We start from the raw sequence: 25,397 nt of genomic DNA, 5'->3' as shown, positions 1-25,397 counted from the left end.
AACAAAGTATTTAACCAGAGAAGGTACATTCAGATTACTTTGGTTTCCAAGTACATCTTGGGGATGTTCCTTTTGCCCAACACCCAGGATGTTGCAATATATATCATTACCTATGAATGGATCAAAGATTGATATAAGGATGAAGGGAATTTAAAGGAACACTGTTGTATTGGGAATACAAACATGTACTCCTAATGCTAAAGTGTTGCTGTCCCTAGTCAGAAATAGGTCCACACCCCTGCTTGCAGTACTTACCTCTTTCCAGGTCCAAAGCACCCATTGTACTGCTCTCCTCTCTACCTTCTGCGACATCACTGAGGAGGCATGGACTGATCCGCGATCGGAATCCAATATTCCTCATAGAGGAGCAATGGGAACGTAATGTGCATGCGCGGAGCTCTGGGGGCTTCTGAATCATGTAGCCAAGTTTTACTCAGTGCCTTCGAGGCACCTCTTTTGGCTGTCATATCAACTGTTTGGCATGCACCCAGACCAATTCATTGAGATTAAGTGGTATGGTTGACTATATTATCCCTTACAGAAGTCTGAGCCCGATTTGTGGAACGCACCAAAAAACAAAACAATAAGTGAAAAGTAATGATGTGACATGTGTTGTGGTTCAGTAATCAGCCTAAAAGAAAACAAAGGAATATTTTTATCCTTTGGTTTGCTTAATTATTTTAAATGTAAACCATTACAAATGAGTGCACTGAACTTTTGCCATGTGTTTGCTTACATCTGAACTTTTACCACCTGTTTGCTTAGATGAAGTATTGCAGATGACTCGATATTTAAAATATGCAGAACGGTTATCTTCCTGAAACAAGCAGGCATTGTGAAACCAAATTGCGTTAACAATTTAACAATGCAAGTTTCAGATGTGACACAGCTTGGTATAAGGAAATACTTTGTTGCATCTTAGACTATTTGATCTCACCGAAAAGAACATTTCCAACTAAAACATAAGCTATTTGCCAAACACATAGCAAGGGAACCCCTTTACCAATATTATGTTCCTTAACTTACACTTAGATCAGGAATAGGAAAATGATGTATAATTTGATCAGCTCCATTAGCCATAATTATTTGCAAATCATGGGATTTGTACTCGGCTAAAGAAATGCATTTACCGACTTCTGTAATGCTCTTACAGCCAAAATCCTGGCAAAACTTTAGGGAAGATGTAGTTCACAACTTCTGAAGTGCCAAAGGTTGTCTCCCCCTAACACGATTATGGTTAAAAATTCTATTGATTTCCACAGAAATTGCTCCACTTTTAGAACTTAGCACAACAATCACTTTTTTTTAATTCTTTATTTTTGCTGTGCACAGATTTACATACAGCCTTGCAATGCCCCAACAGCAGGAGACATGGTTAACGACAGGTAAAATAGGCAATGAGGAACCAATGAGACTGACATTACAGAAACTGAATTTGCCCTAAGATTTCCACTGAAGTGTTAGACATTAGGTTGCTGCACTGTACAAGAAAAGGCTAAAAGAGGAGAGTAAGAAGTAAAAAATAATAATTAAATAGCCAGGCACAGCCACTCAAGCTACATATGGCAACACGAGAGATTAACCCAAAATAACATTACACAGGCAGAGGCACCTGAGTCCCGGTCAGCTTATCCCTTTGAGTGGAAAGTATAGGGTACCAATAGGTACGTCTCCTTGACAGTTCCAGATCAGGGGCCCTGCAGCTGCAGGCCTGTATGAGTGCCAGGTGCTGCAGTCCACAGATTTGGAAGCCCCCAGGAACTAGAGGTGGTAAGCCTTTCCCCAGCCGGGGGTAGCAGGAAGATCTAGGTGGAGAATATCTCTGTCGGCAGACAATCCGCGGCTTGTGTCGTGGAGCTTAGAGGCAGTGCCTTGTGAGGCTCTCGGTCTGAGAGGGCAGGCAACACGGTGAGTAAATGTGCCTTGAGGGGGTATCCCTCGCTCCGGTATGGTGTGTCTCCATTGTGGTTGCAGTGCAGGCAGCGAGGCTTTCATGCGCTTACATAGTTTAAGCCAAAAGCCCTGGAAAATCTTGTCTGGGCGTTTCAAGGTATAGTCCATCGATCTACTGTGGGGCCGCAGAAATGGGCTCAGGCCCTGTACATCAGCATGGGGGACATCCGCCATCTTGCTTTAGAATAGGCTTCAGGGTGCCTCCGGAATGCCAATCTGAGCACAATGTAAGTGCAGCTGAAGTAGCACGGTGAACTTCAGTGTGGGCCAGGATATCCACCGCCGGCCCAGAGATACAGCAACACACGTCTGCCTCGCTCAGCGGTCAGGCCCCGCCCCCAACAATCACTTTTTATGCATCTCCATGTAGACATTTGTTTTTAACACGTACTACTTGTAATAGGTTTACTGAAAACTATTGGATTCCTTGATAGGTTTACAAATGACTTTATGATGTTTAGGAATTATATAAAGGATGGCTGAGTTTAGAAGGAAATGTAGTTCAAAAACATCTGCAGGTTTATATACTAAACTCAAAGTAAATTTCAAAATTTAAAGGGGATCTGCCATGCCCCAAACAACTTATTCTCATTAGATTAAGCAAAAGATTCTATATATGTATTATGCTAGAATTTTTGCTAACAAATGTACAGATTCAGAGAAAAACATACAAAAATAATAGATGAATTTAGTCTGAAAACGAATGAACAAATGGACGAAATTCAGTTTAGATAAAACAAACATTTATTTTGTCCGAATGTGTTTGTAAGAAGTGAAAACGTTGATGGCGCTCAAGTCTATATACTGTTGTTAATATATTTGCATTTATTATCTAAACTGCCCCCAATGGTATCGTTTTCAATGCATTTGAAAAATGCTGAGTATTTTTTATGATACAAAAGAAAAGCAACCTTAAAAATTCCCCAAATTAAACTAGCTAAGTGGGTGGGACTTTGTTACCTTATCAGTCTGGTCCTGTAAACAAGTTTTAACCCCTTAAGGACCAAACTTCTGGAATAAAAGGGAATCATGACATGTCACACATGTCATGTGTCCTTAAGGGGTTAAACGCTACAGAATTTGCTGGGACATCACCTTACAGATAAACAGACTTCAGTGCAGCATGTTGTGGGGATGATTCACTAAACAGTGTGTGGTAATACACTGCAAACCTACACAACAGTAATCAAGTGGAAAACATGATCTCTAATATAAGTCGGTCAAAGACGCCCATTAAATAACTAACTGAAGTGAATTGGAAACCTGACTGCAAAATTTAGGGGGGAAAAAGCAAGCTGTTACTATAACTTGAGCTGAAGATTTGTTTGTTTATTTATTTATTTCAAATGAGTGATTTTAGATGAAATTTGGAAAATCTGTTTCAAATTTAATCAATTTCAGTGTTTACTGAATAAAAACATTTCGGGAATTTCGGGTATTTGTAATTTTATTTTAGTGTTTTTTTACAGTCAACAACTTGGTAAAGTACAGTTTTTTGATATCAACAACTTGGTAAACATACTAATTAACAGAAAAATAAAACATTTTCCAAGTAATATAGGCTTTATTATTTAATGGACCTGGATTACAGGTGGAATGTGAAGGATGGCTGAATTGTTTAGTTACATGGTGGAACATTGTAGGAATTTAAAAAAAAATAAAAAAAATTCAAGAAAAATATGCAAAGCTAAAACCTGGAGCTTGTGGCAAAACATCTGATTAAATAGGTATTACCCTGGCATTCCAATGCGTTCTGTCTCTAATTCTGTAGAATTTAGTTGCTAATGACAAAAACAACAAAGTCAAAATATGTGTAAATATCCATTCATTAGTACATTTCACTTTTCTTCCTCAAGTGATTTGTAACTGTTATTTTTCAGAATGGTTCTAGTAGGCCAAAATACACCCCCAATATCACAGGCATATGCAAGGGGTGGGCCAGATGTGGTCAGTCCCTCCATTTTCACAGGTCTCAGTGTATGAATTTGCGTCCGATTGTAATATGTCTGATTAATATGACTATTGTGCTTAGTTGCAATTAGAGTAAAAACTTACACTTTCAAAATTAGCCATTTAAATCTTGTACCAAAAATCAGGATTTAAGCAAAAATTGCTCAAAAATGGTATGTATATATTGTAGGTATGTCCTTTCTGTGCTTTTATTCTAGAAACAGTTTGACATGATTTCTTGCTCAAATTGTTACAGTAGATTATAAGCAAAAGTTATGCTTCGGTTTCAAAAAGTAAGTATCCTGTCATGCATATTTTTTGCATAATTTGAATAAACTCCGAGCTCAGTCTCATATCTCAGGGCTCAGGAGACGGGAATTACAACTGAACAGAGGCCTTAAAAGTGACAAATATCAGCATCATCGTATATGTTGATCACTATTGCTATTATCCAATGACATCTTCAAAAAAAGGAGGTGGATATACAACAGCCTGTAGTTCCTCAACATGACCCATAGCCATCCATTTACACCTACTACTCCCAGCCATATATCCACACGCACTACCACCAGGTACACATTTAATTAAAGCCATCTGTCCCCACCCATTAGCCCTAGCAATACACTCACAACAATTATTACCAGGCAACCTTCAACACCCACTAATCCCATACATACATACACATCCATTACCCCATCTGTCCATCCAAACCCATAACCCCAGTCATCCAATATACCTTCCAAAAAGTCTGTCAAAATGATTGCAAACTCCATCTACCAGCTTAATTTAATTTTTCCTGTCTTTTGATCATGCTCCCACTCTAGCAACTTTAGTCCTCGATTATTTTTGTTCAAGAGTGTATCTCTGATGGACGTATTAAATTGGCTGTTGAAATGCACCATAATTGTGAGCATTAACAAAGACAACAACATGGACAGATCATCCAAATAACTCATGAATAAAGTATAAATGTGAGTAAAATTTCAAATAATTTTCAAGGAGTTTGCTATTTTATGTCAATCATGAGAAAATGACATGAGGTATTTACAACAAGATGTTATTCACAAGCAGAGTATGTAAAACAACCTCACGCAATTCAAAAGGCAGTCTAAATGGAAATTGCTAACTATTTACTAAAGGATGTAAATAGGCCTAAGTATTTTTGATAAAGTTTGGTTGGAAATTATCTCCTTGTACACTACCTACCTAATACAGAGCTCAGCATACCTAACCCCCGAAAATAACATTTTATTAAACAAGAAGCACTGTATATTCAGAACATTGCATCCCAGAGAGATCACTGCAAAAATACCCTGAGAATTTCCATCAGAGACTGGTGGGGGCGAAGGTGGAAGATGGAGGCAAACACTATGAGCCTGAGACGGTAAGACACGCCAGGGGCAGGGAGGAAAGAATTGGAGAGTGATAAGTGCATAGTTTTCTTATCATGTTAGGCATGTCTTGATGATAGCGAAGACAGTAACCGCCAGGCCAGGGGTGGGGCAGTTCATTGTAAAACACAAGGCTGCTGAAAACAGCATGGGTGGGCCAGCAGTTAAGTGTGTATTGCCCAAAAGAGGAATCGTGGACATGTGTATGCATGGCTGAAAAGGGGTGTACCGGATACTGTGATACATTTAGGTTTTGGGCTGCAGTAGTCCATTTAAGACTTTACCAAAGTCTGCAAAGCCTCAAAGTACTAAAAAAGCACCAGGCGTTTATGAGCATTTCTGTGGCTTCTCCAGAAGTCGGATACCAAAGAAGAAAATTGTAGTGTGACAGGGTCCCACTCAATCCAGGACGGTTAGGAAGTTCTGAGTGTATAGTATATGCTAAAACTGACTTCTTTACCCTAGGTGTGTAACTTTCCTCTGGTGTTGTTAGAACAAAAGTGGGGCATAGGGGGCGGATCGAACCGCGCATGTGTTCGCCCGCCGTGGCGAACGCGAACACGCTATGTTCACCAGGAACTATTCGCCGGCGAACAGTTAGGTACATCACTATTGTCAGTATGTATTGGTGTGAACTTTTGCACCTCTTTCCGAGTGTGTTTGTCAGTGTGCCACTGTACATGAACGTTTCTGTCCATCTACTAGTGTGTAGTATGTGTGTTTTAGCGTGTTTGTATGTAACAGGATGTGTGTCACTAGGTGACAGTTTGTATGTCAATGTCAGTCAGGGGAGTAGGGAGATATAAAAAAGGAAAAGGTGGGACAAAAAAAAACATGTTTAAGAGGACCAGATAACCCTAGAAGACAGAAAAGGTAAGTTTGGTCAAAAAGAAGACAGGAGGGATGAAAAGAGCAGAAATAGGAATAACTTATGACACAATGTATAGCATGATTCTATGAGCTACATATGTTAGACTTTTTATGGATGTATGATATTCGCCCACTTGTATAACACTATAGCTAACATGTATACGTCCACGTGTGTATCTTTATAGTATACTCATGTTATGGATATGATGTATGTTTTCACTCCATCTTGAAATAAATAAAGAATTTTAAAAAAAAAAGGAATAACAACACATTTTAAAAAGGAAAAAGGAAGAGGGACATGTTTCATAAGGGGCAAAATAGCAAAAGCACATAACTACGGAATAGAGTAAAAAACGCACAAAGGATTAAAAGCAGGACGTTTGATTAGAATCTGGTGTGGAGTATCTTAACTTTTTAGTTGCCCCTAAATTTTCTAATGTGGATCTGCTTCTATCTAAATTAGTTCAGGTCATACAAATGCAGAGCTTCTGTGATCTGAGATTGTTTCCCCTGCTCCCCATGTAAAATGATTGAAAATAATATTGTAATGTAGTGTTATGTATACAATATTGCACATAATGTGTCTGTCAATGTAATTGGAATTTCAATAATTTGGTGACTTCATCTGCTAACCATCTGAGACAAGCTAAAAAAATTTTTTTGTTTTTTTAAAATTAGAGTATAATTTAAATGGTAATTCATTATTTAATTATTTTCATTTTTTTTTTACAAGAAACATTTTTTTGCTTAATGGGATAACAGAAATAGTGAACTTTAATAACTGTCAGGCTGATACAATAGGCCAAACTTTACACCTTACAATAACTGGCAAATGCACTATTTTATAGATCGCATACAGGTGAATGAAGCAATGAGGAAGGGAAATATCTGTTTATCTTCCAAGCACAAGGAAGTTAAATTTAATGAGAAAGTTGAATAGTACATCAATGACAGCTCTGACATTTAAAATCCATTTTTAAATAGATTTTGTAACGACTAACACCCAGAGATTTATTTAAGTCTGATAATAGTATTGATGATTTGTGTTAGATAAACAATATGGATATGCAAATATTTAAAATATAAAATTGTTACTCAACGTCTCTGCCCAAGGATAATCACCAAAGAGATTAGAAATAATGGACTTGATCTCAATCTATTGTTTGATAACTATGTACGAGAGGGTTTAGGATTTCAAGTCCTATGCAACTAAACAGGCCTAAACTTTGCTCACCAGTACAAGCCCAGGGGCCCATGGCACATTCACCAGGTGAATGTCTACTCACCAGTGGCTATTGCACGTGGAGAAATTTGAAAGCCCTGAAACATGTTAACTTCTGCCAACAAGTTATTCTAAGCAAATAAATAAGTATTTTTAAAAAATCAGCAAATATAACAAATGGACAATAGTCAAATTGTGCAGCCATCGTTTTGCGTAGTTGGGAGTTTTTGTAGTGCCATCTGCAGCTACCCAGAGTCATTTGGTGCTCAGTTTTCTACGTATCTGTTGATAACTTTTAACTGTGAAATTGAAAAGTCTGCAAATTTGCCCTTGTTTGTCATTTATGTCACAATGAAGGCATAACGGTCTCATAACGGTAAAATTATCCATGGTTACTAGAGTTAAAGACGGTTTTAAGTTAATTATGATTTCTAACTTCAGGGGCATTAACAGCATAAAATGGTTAGGACATTTTTTGGATTGTGATTATGTTAACAAACAATACAGCACTAATTCAAAAACTGTTACCAAACAATAACAAGTTTGGGATTGTGGGTGAGACCAGCATCTATTAAGGTATATGTGCACAAGGATATTCATTGCATCTGGCAACCAGAACCTGGAAACAGACTTGGGGTTGCAACAAAGTTACTGTGGTGTTAAAATGTTGCCAGGTTTACTTTTATGGCTCAAGTGGAAACTTGTGCCAGGTCTGCATTTCTGGATGATGTAATTGTGGCACACCCTTCACAGTAATGTTGTATGGCCATTATTGCAGAATTACGACACAGTAACCCCATCATTGTGCGTCATGTTCAAGATGGCCTTAGGGGTTTTCTAGCTGTGCGTCCGCACACGGCACCATGGCAGCAGGGGCGCCGGACGGCTAACACAGCTTGCTTATGCAAGGTCCAGTCTACATTTGCCCCTGCGGAGTGTTAGTTGCTGGGTCAGGTCATTGGTGGTGCAGTGTAATGCTTTATGCACAAGAAGGAGAATACTCATTTGTTAGCTCTCTTTCTCAGGCGCGCAGGTAGCGCTGTGGCAGAGCTTATAAAAAGCTTGAAGCTGCTGCACCAACCAGAGGAGAGTGGGCCGGTCTATATGACATTATAACTCCACGTTATCTCCTTGGGCAGCCGACCATAACGCAGTGGTCTGAACCTGCTGCCTGTTAACTGCAGTATACTGAAAAAGAAGTAGGAAGGAGTCCATACTTCCCTGACCACTAGACACCAGGGACTGCAGTGCCTTCACTCCCTCCCCCATTAGTGCCCATAAAGGAAAGAGGCAACTGCCTGTAGCTCTGTGAGCATACAGTGTCAAGTTTTTGTGACCGTAGAGATTAACATAGTCAAGTTTTTGTGAGCGTACAGAGATTAACCTGTATACTGCAGTTTCTGGGGTGTTTTTTAAATGGGACTATGGTGCATTAGAGGTTATTTTAGTAGCTCACACATTTAAATTACTCCATAAATGCATATTATTTGCCATTGTGGACACCATGGGGACTCTGAGGTGATTTATTTTTAACTTTATTTTTTCACCATTTAGTTTTTTTCAAATTTTGAGGTATTAAAGGGACACTATAGTCACCAGAAAAACTACAGCTTATTATATTTTTTTCTGGTGAGTAGTATCATTCCCTTCAGGCTTTTTGCAGTAAACACTGTCTTTTTAGATTCATTAGTTGCACCAAGTGTGCTTGAGCTGAAACACTTGAAATACCTGAATTGGCTAGGGGTTTGTTGAGTGTCACATTTGACTGCATGCTAGAAATATGGCTAAGTCAAAAGAATCATCCACAAAGGTAAGAGAAAATTCAGTGTTTACATTAGAACCTAGTGATAACTCCACTGGCCACTCCTCAGATGGCTACTAGAGGTGCTTCTTGGAGCACTGCTGCCTAGTGTGCAGCACTGCCATTCAGTGTCTCCACCCACTGCATGCAGACACCAAACTTTCTTCATAGAGATTCAATTCGATTCAATTAATTTCTATGAGGAGATGCTGATTGACCGGGGCTGTGTTTTACTTGTGCTGGCTCTGCTCTGATCTGCCTCCTTGACAGTCTCAGCCAATCCTATGGGGAAGCATTGTGATTGACTCAGACCACTACTTCTGATGATGTCAGCAGACAGCAGGCAGGTCAGAGGCAGACAGGGGTAGAGGCAGCAGCTGCAGACTTGAATACAAGAAAGAATCTCATGTGTGTCACTGTAATTACATTACCTAAACTCTGCATCAACAATACTATTTATTTATCATTTGCAAATTAATCATGATTCAAATCCTAAACCAAATCTTAAACTCATCCCTAATCATAAAACAAACCTAATCCTAATGCTAAATAGACTTGTGCAAGGTGAAAATGTTGGTTCTCCCAAAGCACTTCAGCAGAGAAAGCTCAGCCACTCTTGGTACTGCAAAAAAAAAAATAGGAAGGCCTTTCGGGAAGACAGAACAGCAGGAAAATATGGGAGTATGTCTGTGCTTAATGGTGGAACTACCACTGGTGCAGCCAGTGCAACTGCATTAGGGTCCACATGCTTTGGGGGCTCATCGGGCAGTCCATAAACAAAGGGCTATCCGATGGGTATTATTACTAAACAGGAGCCAGGTCAGACTGGACTGCATCCCTGCAGGATCAGCTATGCAGGGAGGAAGCAGGGGAGTGGTTAACAATCTGTAGATTGCAATTTGTTTATGTGCCAGTGTGTATGTTTAGCTATGTGTGTGCCAGTGTGTATGTATAGGTATGTTTATCTGTGTGTGTCGGTGTGTATCTCTAAGTGTCAGTGTGTATTTCTGTATGTGCCTCTGTGTTTATAAATGTAGGTATCTGTGTGTGCCAGTGTGTATCTGTGTGTGTGTGCCAGTGTGTATGTTTAGGTATGTGTATCTGTGTGTGTCAGTGTGTTTGTTTAGATATGTGTCGATATGTGTATCTGTGTGTGCCAGTGTGTATCTGTGTGCTTGTCAGTGTCTGTGTCAGTGTGTGTGTGTGTGTGTGTGTGTGTGTATGTAGGTATATGTTTGTATTTGTGCTAGTGTGTGTGCATGTGCCTGTGTAGGTATACGTTTGTATCTGTGTGTGCCAGTGTGTGTGTATGTGTCTGTGCAAGTATATGTTTCTATCTGTGTATGTCAGCGTGAATACATGTGTGTATCTGTGTGTTAGTCTGTTTCTGTGTCACTGTGTGTATATGTGCATACATCCCAGCATTCAAACATCAAAACTACATACAAACACACTCCTACTATCAAATGGAAATGCTACATGCAAACACACCCCTGCATTCAAACACACCACATTTGTACACCATTGCTTTTAAGTAGCAACAGTACATATTAACAAACAACTGCATTCAAATGCCAACACTATAAACACACGCACACACTGCTGTGGAATATGTTGGCGTGGGGGGGTGCAAAATAATTTCTTCCACCGGGGCCCTATCTACATTTGTTCTGCCACTGTCTGTGCTGACATGCAAAAATAGCTACAAAAATTGTCATGCCTAGTGTCTACACAATATCAGATGTTTTTTCAATGCAATTCTAAGATTAGATTATTTTATTGATGGATTAAAATATATTTTAAAAATAGGAGATGAGAGAACTATGCTTTATAATTTATGATTGTAATTTTTTCCTTTTGCTATCTTGTATTAGGCAGAAGAGAGATTAATTTAAGTTCAAAATAAGGAATTTAGCAGTGCAGCCAGTGATTGTGCTGCAAAGGGCTTGCCGGAAGACCCAATCAGATTCTCCTAAGACCCCATGGATCTCGCCTTGCTGTAAGGCGAGAAATGATGTCAGATGTCAGAATGATGTCAGAAATTACATCACTTGGACCGTAGTTGTACCCAGAAGTTCAGCCATTTTATTATTTAAGGATTGTACGCAGCTCTCCTTTTAAGCACTGCATACAGCTAACTGGTCACCATTAATTATGTCCCCAGCTGACAGAAAAAGTCCCAGGTATCATTTATATTCTAGTTATGATAACCAGCCTGTAGAGGACTGAATGCCTCTGCCAGAAGCCACTAGTCACTGATATAATGCATGTAATTGTACAATTGTAAAATGTAAGGTGGGCCCCTGTTATACGTACAGGAAGTTCCAATGGGTCATATCAATCCTACAGTCAAGAGGGGGAGCAGTGAATAGACTCTACCATTTCACTGTCAGCATCGCATGCATTAGTAGCCCAGAGATTGATAAAGATTTCTATAGCAGTTTTAAATAACTTTATTTAGCAATACAACTGTATGATTTAACTGTATTTAGTATATATGGGCATTATGCACAAATGCAGACATTGTTTTTGCATTCTGATGCCATTTTTATTAAGCTGTACTGCAACTAACACCATGCAAATAACTGTAGGTAATCTATTTAACCCTATTTTTTTTAATCTATTTTTGTGACGTAAACTGCACTTTTGATTTTATACTTTATACCATTTCAATCCCTGTGTGAAATCCCTAAATAAAAGACACTGTATTTCCCAAATATTGTTTAATAAATGCTAATTAAATAAGTAACAAATACAAATTTGGTAATTGTTAACATAACTAATAAATGCTATGCTAATGATTTTTCTATCAACAAAGTCCAAGTAGTGAAGGGGTTAAAGTTATACATGGTAGTACATTGTTGTTCAAGTATTGTAGACTTGCTCTTAACCCCTTAAGGACACATGACGTGCCTGACACGTCATGATTCCCTTTTATTCCAGAAGTTTGGTCCTTAAGGGGTTAAAATTATAATGTTAGAGCCTTTCCAATAAATAGGTGCAGAAGGACTTCAAACTCTTACAAAAGCATGTTTTGCACATGGATTACATAGGGCGAAATGACTCTGAGGAATGCCAGCAGGGTTACTGCCTTGAGTGAAAAGCAAGGAATGTTGTTGTTGTTATAAAGAACTTAATTTAAAGTGGTACTAACAACAACAGCTTGAAAGTGAAACCCCCACATGTGCTAAAGTAAATTCCACTATCACAATGAAGTGCTCTCTTCCGTGCCACTGAAACTAAGGGACATGTATTGGGATGTATCTAACTTTATTTTTTTTAAATAAAAAGTATTGCCCATTGGATCCCAATAGATCTAGGGGAGTCCTGTCTTATAACCTCTGCTCTTTCTTCACCCTGTGTGTGGGGGTGTAGGGGCTTGATCTGTAGAGTATTCTTGAGTGTGTAACTAGCTGCTTCGTCACCCATTTACATGTGGTTTGGGTTTTTTACTTTCATGATGCAGATGTGTAACAAAACTAACAAATGCAATTTGTGTGTTGTTGAAAACACATAAAAAAAATATTGTTACTATAGGTGAAAAATAAAGAATTTTACTTACTCAAATTGGTTTCTAAGCCCATTTATTGTAGTTTAAAGACACATTGCTGTCAGTTTTATTGCTGTGGCGCTCTATATTATGGCTTAAACACACGGAGCCACTAAGAAAATGGGACATTAAGTGAAAAAGTGGAATAAAAGAAATAGGACTGTACCTCCTACGTAGGGACACTCGGAAGGTTCATTGAATTGGTGGGATGTTGGACTGATCCATATGCAATACAGACACAACAAATCAGTCTGATCATAGTCCACATCTGAAAACTAAACTTTGAAGAATCCATAATTTAGCCCTGTAACTTGCGGAAGCTGAAAACAGTGGTTATTTATCTGATTTTTTTTTTTTTTTTTTGCTAAACAAACACAATACTTAACAAAGTATCCCTTTAAGAATCGATTACCTGTCAGGATTTTCCTAACCACTCATGAAGGGGTTAAAGCCCCAAAAATGTTATGGGGGTTAGGTAAAAATGTTACAAAATATGACCAAAAATCTATAAAATGACTTTATATCAGGTGTAATGACGATCCTGTTTAATACACAGGAATGCATTTTAGTTCTTCTTTTGTTTAGATTTTGTTAGGGATTTGCAATGCCACAACAAATATTAGCTTTTTAAAGAGCAAGCATATTTTTCTCCTAAGAGTTCCAACACAAAAAATTCCAACCAAAAACACCAGAATCCTAACACCAAAAAAAACGTTTCTCATTAAAATGGTCCAACACGGGGGCGTGTCTGACTTCCGGTGAGAGCGGTCGCATGGCTTAGGAGCTCCGCCAACATCCCGACCTAAAAGCGACTTTATTCACAGCATTCAGCAATAAACCTCCATACAACTCACCTTACATGCATCGGAGAGGGCACAGATACACTATGCCCTCGTCTAAACAATTAAAACTCTCTGAAACACCCAGAATGAAGAGATCGGAACGCCGCAAAGAAACCCAAGATGGCGACGATTCGCCTAACTTGTCGGATGGCCAGTCTGACTATGAATCACACACTACCAAATACTCAGAGGCCCCTGTCACGGAGCGCAGCCTTCACAAGATGTTGCAGGAACTCCGAGCGACAATAACAGCCGACTTTCATCGCATAAATGGAGAACTACACAGAGAAATCTCCAACATAGGTGAAAGAACAAATAACCTGGAAAACAAAACGGATGAACTATGTGCGGCCCACAATGACATAGCAGACAAACTCCAGGTGCTTTCGGAAGAAAACGCACTATTAAAGACCAAAATGGCGGACATAGAGGACAGGTCTAGAAGACAAAATGTCCGATTTAGAGGCATACCGGATGATGTATCTCGCGATGCGCTGCCAGCCTACATTCTTTCCTTATGCAAGTCTCTAGTCCCGAGCCTGCCCGACTCAGCGTGGGCCTACGACCGCATGCATAGGCTACCACGCCCGGCTCGCTTGGCAAACGAAGTCCCAAAGGATGTTATTGTCAAGTTCCACTACTATGCGCATAAAGAAACGCTACTGCAGGCAGCGAGAAAAATCTCAACTTTACCAGAACCTCACCAACACATTGCTTTATACGCAGATCTATCAGCGACCACGATGGCGAAAAGGAAGGAATTCATTACGATCACTAAGACTTTACGAAACAACAACGTAATCTACAAATGGGGATACCCCACAAAACTGGTTATATGGCGACAAGGTCGGAACTATGTGGCAAATGATCCGAAAGAAGGTATGAAGTTGATTACATCCTGGGGCCTATGGACCGGATCGCCCAAAGGGCCAGAACCTGTAGAAACCGCATCAACTAAGAGGTTCCAAGCAGATTGGCAAATGGCTCATTCTCCAGCCAAAGACTCTTGAACTCTCTAAGCATACTTACCTACATGCAGGTTATGTTATTATGAGGTTTGCCTTGGTGATATTGTTTTGTCTGATCGCACATTATGTTTATGTCTTTGCCCTAATTGATCACTCACTTAGAGGGATAGGCCCCATATTAATGTACGCCACATGGGCCATGCCCAAGCCACGTGGAGCCCCCTCAGCAATATTTAGCATTAACTTGCGCTCTTTCTCTAGGTAGCGTTAAAATAACATGCATTTCCTTTACTTAGTGTGCAACCTCACCATCTCCTGGTGCACCAGGTTGAACCATCATCACATGTGAAAATACTGTAAACTGTATCTCAATGCTATCTTGATGCTCTAATGCACCTCTGACAATTCGCTCACCAAGCTCATACTACTTGCATATCGTAATGTGGTACTCTAACATACCCCATGCACTCCTAGTTTACGTTCATACACGAACGATGTTTACGTCCCACTTGGAGCTCTTTGAGAGCAGATTTCATACAAGTTAAGGCTCTTCAAATTCCACATATGTGGTTATTGTTGGTATTATGTCAAATTAAGGTTGTAAACCATAGGTCGGGAGGAGCCTTAAAGCCCCTCGTCGTGTCACTCATGGGTATAATAGTTTCTACCCTGAGTATGGCCACGTTTGTTAACCTTACTAAGGGTTATGTATGTAAATACTTTCGTTATTGCTGTATTTTCTCTTTTGTTTTTGCCCTCCCCCCTCCCCCTCTTGTTCTTCACATAGATGGTTCCCAGGAAACCCCACTGCAGGAAAGGCGTGCTTACTGCCGTTCCCCCGCGACCACTCGTTCTACCATCACGAATTCATTGACAACGAATGACCCAATCCTCTCATGGCTCAAGGTACTCAGAGCTCACAATGCATCTTTCATCAGGATAGTTCGTACCTTAGCATTATTAATACCCACCCTTTATGGCTCCTAAATCCATGACAATCCTCTCCATAAACGCCAAAGGCCTCAATAGCCCTTATAAGAGAAAGCAATTACTGCAGGAAATGCATAAATCAAAAGCGGCCAATGTATGTGTGCAAGAAACTCACTTTACTAGTAAAAACCCACCCCAACTTCGCTCCCCGAACTACCACACAGCTTATTTTGCATACTCGCAAACCAAATCCAAAGGAGTTGCAATAATATTCCACACGGACTGGGTGTTCACATTACGCAAACAATATACTGATAAGGAAGGCAGGCTACTTATACTGGTAGGTGAATTGAATGGAATACTATTGACAGTAGCCTCCCTTTATGCCCCCAATGAGGCACAAGTTTCTTTTCTAGGCAAGGCACTCAAAAAAATTGCATCCATCAAACAAGGACACTTAATCATATGCAGTGACTGTAATTGCACCCTAGATCCCTCTCTGGACATCAAACGCACAAACAACAAGACCCCCATTAAATCCTCCGCACATAACAGCAAATTGCTCTCGCAACTCATTCATAAACACGACCTCTACGATACATGGAGGAATTTATTTCCAACAGCCCAAGATTACACATACTTCTCGCCCGTCCACCTGACATATACGCGCATTGACATGTGTTTCATTGACAAATCTACACTTCCCCATCTTTTAGATCAAACCATTGGCCTTAGAACGTGGTCAGACCACGCTCCTATACTGATCACACTTGAGGTACCATATCCCCCAAGAGGGAGAGGAAAGTGGCGTTTAAATGAGGCCATTCTGGACGATCCCACCAATAGTCAACAGATTTCCACAACCCTTGATAACTACTTTTCCCTCAACTCCACCGCAGACACATCAGTGGAAACCCAATGGCTTGCACACAAGGCGGTTATCAGAGGGGAATTCATTAAATTAGGCTCCATTGCCAAAAAACAAATCAATTCCAAAGACGCCACACTCCGTCAAAACCTCCACACACTGGAAACTTCTAATAAAAAATCTCCATCTAAATCTACCTCCAAACAAATAGCTAAACTGCAAGGTGAAATTCAAAATCTCCAGGCCCAGATGTACACCAGACGCCTACTTAAGACACGCCAATCATATTACATTCAAGGCAACAAAGCAGGGAAACTCTTAGCTAATCAATTAAAAATTAAATACTTGCAGACAAAAATCCCGTATATTCTCTCCAAAGACAACGCCAGAATTTACAACCCTAATGATATTGTGGATGAATTGTCCCATTACTATGAAGATCTATATAATCTGGCCAGCAACAAGACCACGCACGTACCGAACTCTCTAGAGATATCACACTATCTATCCCAAATTACACTGCCACAAACTACAGGTCCTCAAAACGATATCCTAGATACACAGTTCACAGAGGAGGAAGTAGCACAAGCAATACGCTCCCTGCCCAAGTATAAAGCCCCAGGACCTGATGGCCTCTCCAACTATTATTATATTAGAATGTCACAATCCCTAACACCGCATATCACTAAACTATTTAATGAAATCAGATTAATAGGCAAATTTCCCAACGAAATGCTGGAAGCCTATATCATCACCCTGCCTAAACCTAATAAACCACCAACTATTTGCAGCAACCTACGCCCAATCTCCCTACTTAATGCAGATGTCAAATTATACGCTAAACTACTTGCTAACAGACTTAAACCCCTCTTACATACTCTAATCTCGGAGGAACAAGCAGGGTTTGTTCCTGGGAGACAAGTAGGCGACAACACCAGATATTGCATGGATTTGATTGACTGGGCCAATAAACAAAACGGAAAGGGCGTCTTAATGGCGCTAGACGCGGAGAAGGCATTTGACCGCCTAAACTGGGAATACATGACTGCGACTCTGTCGGCATTCGGATTCTCACAAGCCTTTCAGACCAGTGTTCTGGCCCTTTACTCCGCACCATCTGCCAAAGTTTTCAATTCTGGTTTCACATCCAGAAGTTTCCAAATATCAAACGGAACAAGACAGGGGTGTCCCCTGTCTCCGCTGATATTCATCCTGTGTCTAGAACCCCTGATTAAAACAATAAAACTTGACACGAATTTACCTGGCCTTGCCACCCCAACAGGAGAGAAAAAATTGGCTCTCTTTGCGGACGATATTGTGCTTTTCCTTGCTAACCCGACTGACTCCATTCCACAGCTTTTAAGTACTTTATCTAATTATGGCTCCATATCGTATTACAAAAACAACGTCGGTAAAACACAAATACTCCCTATAGGCATCAGCAAACAAGTAACACAGGATTTACAAGACAAATACTCCTTTGACTGGAAAACGAAGGCTCTTTCTTATCTAGGGATAAAACTAACACACTCTAGGTCACAGACAATAAAAGAAAACCATATAGCGGTCCTCACAAAAATCACTAAACAAATGAACGAGTGGGAAAAACTTTACACATCATGGATAGGCAGAATTAACTCAGTAAAGATGATGATTCTTCCCCATATACTCTATTTGTTCAGAACATTGCCCATAGCTCTGCCTACCTCTCTTATCAAACGATTTCAAGCGGCTATTAACGCCCACATCTGGAAAAGGAAGCCACCAAGAGTGGCCTTTCGGTCACTCTGGCGTCCACTCCGACAAGGTGGGCTCAGTGTACCAAACATAGCACATTACTACAGGGCAACATTATTGGCGCAAGGCCTCAACCTCCTATTGGGCATGACGAAACCGGTGTGGGTGAAACTTGAATCCGCCTGCGGTAACTTAGTTTCCCTCCCAAATACCTTGTGGACCTCCGGCTCCCCGTCACATCCCTCCATGCTCCCAACAACTCGCTTTTTCCTAAACTCTTGGCAAAAGTGGAGCAAATCACTGTGGCCTACAGAGGAGTCACTGTATCTGGCACCTCTATCAGCCCTCTCCAGTATTTCACCTGATCTCCCAACACACAAATGGGTGACACTAGGCATCACCCATGTTCACAATTTATTCGATAGGAATGGGTTACACCCGTTTCCAATACTACAGGCGACATACAATTTACCACCAAGGGATATATTTTTGTATATCCGATTGAAAAACATACTTCACTCCAACTCAATCAAATATATTAACCCGATGGCATTTAGCCGACTAGGGAGGAAATGTTACAATGCAACAATTTCACGTAACTCTTGTAAATTTCTCTCCCTATGCTACTTAATGAAAAACGACATCAGCAAACTTGCAAAATTGCCTTACATGCTTAAATGGGAAGAAACGTTGGGTATAGCCCCCACTATAGATGAATGGGAATATACTATTTCATGCACTCAAAAATCATCTAAATGTGCCACGCTGTGGGAAGCATATGCCAAAATGCTGATGAGGTGGTATTTGGTCCCGAGCAAACTTCACAAAATTTATTCTAACTCCTCCCCATTATGCTGGAGATGTGGTAAGGCGGAAGGATCTCTGGAACATATATTTTGGTACTGTGATGACATACGTAATTTTTGGCGTGACATACAAAACTCCATTCACTCACTTTGCAAAATTAAGATCCCACTCACGCCCAAAAGTTACTTGCTTCACTTCATTGATGACTTGCAGACTTTCCCTGCAAGAGATGCGATAATCAACATGCTCTTAGCTGCCAAAATTAGCATAGCAACCCACTGGAAAAGTCCCACCTGTCCTACGGTAACAGAGGTCCTTCGCAGAACTGACACCACGTATTACCATGAAAAAGAATGGGCAAAGCAAGGCCGTTTGGCCAAATTTCTAATCAATTGGCAAAATTGGGAAACACGGTCTTCTAAGAAATGTAATTGTTCTACTATTATAATGTTTGGGGTATACACTGACCTTCACAACCCACCCCCCTGTCCCCCCCCCCTTTTGTACCACACTCTCCTGTAATCTCGTCCTTCGCTCTGTTCCCTTTGACTACTCACCTTTGTGCATTAAAAATGGTTCGCAACACTCAAGTGGGAATTAACGCTTGTTATGGCCTGTTTTGTGTTTGATTCGCAAGTTCGCAGACTGTACTGCGCCTGGTTACTCGGCATATTAATATCAAACGCCAAGGCACCGTTTTTTATGATGTGAAATTGGCCGATACTGTAAAAAACATTTGGAACCCAGCCGCATACACGCATGCACCTTGTAACAAGATAAGATGAAACCACCTCGCAGATGCCCGAAATAAAGTAGCCAGGTTGCACAAAGAACAGAGTAGAGGCAATGCGTTGATGCTTAACCTCGCTGGTGCTTATTGATACATGTGTCGTTGACCACAACATTTACCTCAGGCTTTGTAACATTATGGTCGAGCCTACTAACCTTGCACATTTTCTTCTTTTGTTATTGTACTGTATTATTTTCCCCCTGTATGTAAAATTGTTATTATTTGTAAAAACTAATAAAACATATACATTGAAAAAAAAAATGGTCCAACACACCATAATGTTTTTGAGGCCCGACCACAATTAGTGTTTCAACTTAACAGCAAAGTGGGTTGAACCTCCATATAATTTGAAGTACATTTTCCTACTGCAGTCTGTTGGACCTTTTTGCAGGGACTTTGGTCTCCATTGTACCCGTATAATAGTGTGTTCTACAATAGTGTGTTTGTACTGGTCATTCTGCCACAAGTTCCCTAGCACCCCCCTTCCCCAATGTAAGTAGTCAAACTGTTTGCTAAAGTTTTGACAAATTACCTAGGGTTCCCTTGAAGAGTTGTTTTACGAAAGCATTAAAACTTTGTGGAATATTCATTTTATCAATCTGTATAAAGCAAGAGATTATTACTCTGTCAGTTATGCTCACTACATTTAATAGACAGATCTGTGTGCCCTTCATCGATGAATAATACCGTTCTATTGAGGTCAACTTATTTTTCTTATAAAAAAGATTGAAGACTGGAGGGTTTGTGGACAGGGACTGTTATACTATAGTTATTTCAGAGCCTCCCTTTCATGAGAAATGAGGGGAAACCAGACCATTGGTCACTGTATAGCTGGTTGGCTTAATGGTTTAACACAATTCTAAAAGCAAGATAGCCTTTGGAATATGAGGGAGAGTTGGGGCAGTCTTTCATTTCCAGGGATTTGTCTCACACCTGATCATTGTGAGAAAATTGTAAAATTGGGATAAAGACAGAGACAGCATTACATATTTATACAACTCTTGCATGCCAAGAAAAATGTACATAATTATTGCATCAAATTCCCAACTGCCCTTTTAAGAAAAAACACAAAACAGCATTACCTTGAGCAGTAATAACATCTAGATGTATTTCTAAACTAGCAACAAGCTAAATATAATGTATTGGCCAGACCCCTTATTGGGGAATATCACAAAAAGGCATCTTCACCCTAGGAAATTGAATAAAAGTCAAATACCTTTATTACTTCATATCAAGACAGCAACTACAAAGATAATATATATCAGGAAACCAGGAGACCACTGCCTAACATATTCCATGCTATGTGCATGTCTTCTGTGACAAAATTGATAAAGTGGTAATGGTACCAGGAGTCCCCTGGATCATAGGGTAAGAAGTCAAACATTTTAGAATTAAATAAAATAAGAGGGGTCCAGGCACTCCTTGGCTCAATATAGGCACTTTATTGGAACCACAGCAACGTTGCAACGTTGCTGTGGTTCCAATAAAGTGCCTATATTTAACCAAGGAGTGCCTGAACCCCTCTTATTTTATTTAATTGATCCTGGGAATCTGGTGTTTGGTTCCGGAACAGTAAGCACCCTGGCTCTGACTGATGGGAGTGAGTGTAGTTACATACATTTTTCCAAATCATTTTAGAATGACTTGACACTTAAATGGCGCCCATGGTCCTTCCAGACTCTTTTGATTTTGCAACCAACCATAGCTGGTATTCTGCTATAGTAATATTAGTTTTGTATAACATTTCACATTATTCATTAACCAGTCAATTAATAAATCTGACACCATGAACATTGCATCAGGCTGTAGTTATGATGTTTAGAATGTCCCTTTAAATATCAATGTTATTGTTATAGTTTAAAGGGAAACTCCAGTGCCAGGAAAACGATCAGTTTTCCTGGCACTGGAGGGTCCCTCTCCCTCCCACCCCGCAATCCCCGGTTACTTACCTGAGGCAGTCTCCGCCTCCGCGACGCTCCTCCTCTTCATTGCGTCGGCCGGTGGGCGAGACTGATCTCGCCCACCGGCCGAGGGGACCTAATGCGCATGCGCGGCAATGCGTCATTACGTCTCCCCATAGGAAAGCATTGAAAAATCATTTCAATGCTTTCCTATGGGGTTTTGAGCGACGCTGGAGGTCCTCACACAGCGTGAGGACGTCCAGCAACGCTCTAGCACAGGTTTCCTGTGCTAGAACCCAGGAAGTGACCTCTAGTGACCTCTAGTGGCTGTCTAATAGACAGCCACTAGAGGTGGATTTAACCCTGCAATGTAATTATTGCAGTTTATAAAAAACTGCAATAATTACACTTGCAGGGTTAAGAGTAGTGGGAGTTGGCACCCAGACCACTCCAATGAGCAGAAGTGGTCTGGGTGCCTAGAGTGTCCCTTTAAGCATGCTGGGATAGGCATACGGCTATCCTAACTATAAGATAAGGCCAGGCACTAATGAAAGTATTTAGAAAATTGGGCAGACTAGATGGGCTGAATGGTTCTTATCTTCTATGTTGCTATGTTTCTATAAAGTGACAATGATATTAATAAGACCCCAATAGTACTATTATTACAATTATAAGAAATAAAAAGACCAACATTGCTTAACTGCTTCAGGTTAAAATATATTTAATAAGTTTGGATGATTTTTTTTTTTTATGATTTTTTTTCCAATAAAGAGTTTTTTTTTAATAATGAGATATTTGTTAAGTACCTAGTGAAGTAAATAGGTGAAAAAGTAAAAGATAACCCTTGATAGAGGGGTTATGAATCCATTGCAGGTCAGAAACAGTTAAACTTTCTATCAGTGGAAATACATCCAGCTATTTTGGATAATGATAGTGCTGGCTCTGTCATTAACACAGTTATTTTGCTTCGAGCTATGTGCTTTAGACATTGCATAGGGAGTAAGAGGTAAACACACGCTTCTTCAATACTAGTCCAGGGAGCTGAGCCAGAGCTGGGGGCTGGCAACCCCCATTGTACAAGTAGTTACCCAAAAAGTGATCCAGGCACTCTGTTACACTGATCTTCATTAAATCTGTCTCTCTCTAAGACCTTGAGTGTCTGGATCAGTTGTTGGCTCATTATTTTAGACATGGCTTTTTTGATTTGTATACACTGAAACTATGAATTGTAACAAGTAACTTTCCCATAAGTGGATTGGGTGACAACAATTCCCAGTATCCTCGAGATTGATCATAAGCATTCTACACCTGAAAAAACACTTACTAGCTTTTACTGGCAGACCCCATGCCCAGCCCCAAGAGATAGCCCAGGTCGCAAAAAGAACCTGCATTTTGTCTGCTTACCTGGTTAAGGGCAGAAGCTCCCCAATTCTCCCCACGTTTCTCACAGACCTCCATTATTTCGGTCACATTGGCCAAACTTATATTCCCATTGAGTCCATATTGCTCCAGCACAGCCTCAGTGAAGTGTCGTTCAGCGTCCTCGATATCCTGGCAGTCAGCTGCACGAGGATGCAGCCACACGGCTACCAGCAGGGCACAGGTGAGCCTGGCAGCAACAATGTATCCCAGGCAGCTCATACTGGAGGAATGTCCCTGCAATGGAGCTCAGCAGGTCTTATATTAAACTTACAGTAATAGGTGGCACTTGTGTGACTAATTTGTCCCGAGGGCTGGAAGGACTGGTTCCTGAACACACACAAGTCCTCTCTGCCCAATGGAATTAAAATGCACAGCACAGAGGAAGTATCCAGTGGTGAACCTGAATTAAAGCTGGATATTTCACTGTGCCTCTTACTGTAAGGCAGCAACACTAGGACTGCCAAATGACAATGCACTCCCTGTTGGTATCTCTTCTCCTCCACGTGGTCTCTGTTGTTTAATGATGGAACTGTGTTCCTCAGAGCCTGGAAGAGATAAGAAAACAGATAACACTTTGTGTTTAAACTTTTCCTAAACTGCATTGTGTTGCATCTTTTCAGATATTTACTTACAATGAGCAAGGAAGAGTGTTACAGTAGACAAAATGTATTACAGTAGACAAAATGCATGTGACAAAATGTGTTACAGTAGAGAAAATGCATGTGGCAAAATGTGTTACAGTAGACAAAATGCATGTGACAAAATGTTTTACAGTGGACAAAATGCATGTGGCAAAATGTGTTACAGTAGACAAAATGTGTTACAGTGGACAAAATGCATGCAAAGGGGGGCAATCATAGTCTACAAATAAAAAGGGAAAAACTATAAAGTGGCTACTTGACACTGAATGGTTTAATTCTAGTTTTAAAAAAAGAACATCGGTTTCCAATCGCATGCCAAAATCCCTCTTGCGCTGTGAACTAGTTCTAATTTCTCCTTATTATATTTCCCTACTTTCAGTATTCCTCTTGAGAAGCTGGCATGGTGTCACCTGTAAAGTGGAGCAGGCCAAATCTTAGCTGATCTCAAGTCTTCAAATGGCTCATTATTGTAAAAACCCTGCAATGTGAAGATAGTGTATTTTTTTTTTTAACTTTTCTCAGTTAAAGGAACACTCACTGCCCAAATACAAAAATACAAATACAAAAATAAAGAAATATAAATCGCTGTTTGGTGGACTTACCCCATTGAAACCATGTATGCATTTTTTTTATTTTTTTTAAATTGGGGCAAATATAAAAAAGTCTTGAAAATGCTACACATCCAACCCGCAGTCTTTGCAAGCCCTCCTATTCTAACACTGCCTAGATGTTCTGTAGCTGTCCAATCACAATGCCTTTCAGTGAGAAGGCTTTGCAAGGCAGGTGCTCTGAGCAATTGTTGCCTCTTTAGCTTAGCTTTACTGAGCCAAAAAAATCAGGAAGTAACAGGACTTGTTGTCAGACATGCGGTGTAACAAAGTTAATTTATAAAAGTGACAATTTCTATTGACAAGTTTTGGAAAATGAAAAAAAAAGTGGACTCATTTTAGGAAGATGTCCCTGTCCCTAGTAATTGTGGTCCAGCTATGTGTAACAACAAATTAATAATGATGCAGCATTGCATCAACGCTTTCCTGTGGGGGGCTGCAACATGACTGAGTTTTAGTCGGACGTTGCAGCTGAAGCCCCTCCAGTTGCTTTCATACATCCAAGGTTTGTTTAACCTTTCACGATAAAAATCGGTGCTTCTGCAAAACGGTAATGTTTTATTTTGAAGTGTTAAAATGACAAGGTCACAGAACCCGGGCCACTTCATTGAACGGTCTTCTAAATAAACAGTATGTTAAATACCAGGAAAAAAATGAATTTGGTTAGTCTCTACCGGAAATCAACCAACAATGTTGGTGTTCCAGACGAGAAGAAAACCAACAACAGTACCAAGGGGAGACTCCAGGGGTCTCCAGGGGCCTAACTCCAAGACACTAATGGAAAAACAGAAAAAACACAAGATACTAGCCACAGTGCCAAAAGACACAAGTGGCTAGCTGTGTTGCCTTGAAATATACAGTAGCCTTGAGAAAGTATACTATATAAAATAAATGTAAGAATCAAGGAATCCAGGTACAGCGTGAAAAAATTTAAATAAATAGAACAAATGTTCCATGAACTCTGGGTGATATAAATGTATCCCCAATATAGTCTATGGCGGCAGATAGCTACTCTGAGCTTTATTAATCCGGCCCTGTAGGCTTCTGCAATGCTGTTTTTTCGTATGTTAAATACCAACTTGAAAAGTGTTGACCAAAATAGCAGCAACAAAAATAAAAATGTCAATTTTGCTTAGCCCTAAAGAA

The 25,397-nt window shown here is 40.1% G+C and overlaps 1 protein-coding gene across 1 annotated transcript in view; it reads right to left on the bottom strand.

Annotated features, from left to right (window-relative positions):
• Nucleotides 1–25,397, bottom strand: part of SLC39A8 (solute carrier family 39 member 8) — a 71,851-nt gene that overhangs the window by 34,057 nt on the left and 12,397 nt on the right. Inside the window, exon 2 of the mRNA XM_063458567.1 lies at nucleotides 22,985–23,547. Coding sequence (XP_063314637.1) covers nucleotides 22,985–23,221 — 237 coding nt within the window. The 5' untranslated portion in view covers nucleotides 23,222–23,547. The remainder of the gene's footprint in view (nucleotides 1–22,984; nucleotides 23,548–25,397) is intronic.

The sequence above is a fragment of the Pelobates fuscus genome, chromosome 6 (assembly GCF_036172605.1).
Source record: "Pelobates fuscus isolate aPelFus1 chromosome 6, aPelFus1.pri, whole genome shotgun sequence".
Taxonomy (NCBI): Eukaryota; Metazoa; Chordata; class Amphibia; order Anura; family Pelobatidae; genus Pelobates; species Pelobates fuscus.
The sequence above is the reverse complement of the archived record's forward strand: the minus strand, read 5'-3'. Positions and strand labels throughout refer to the sequence as shown.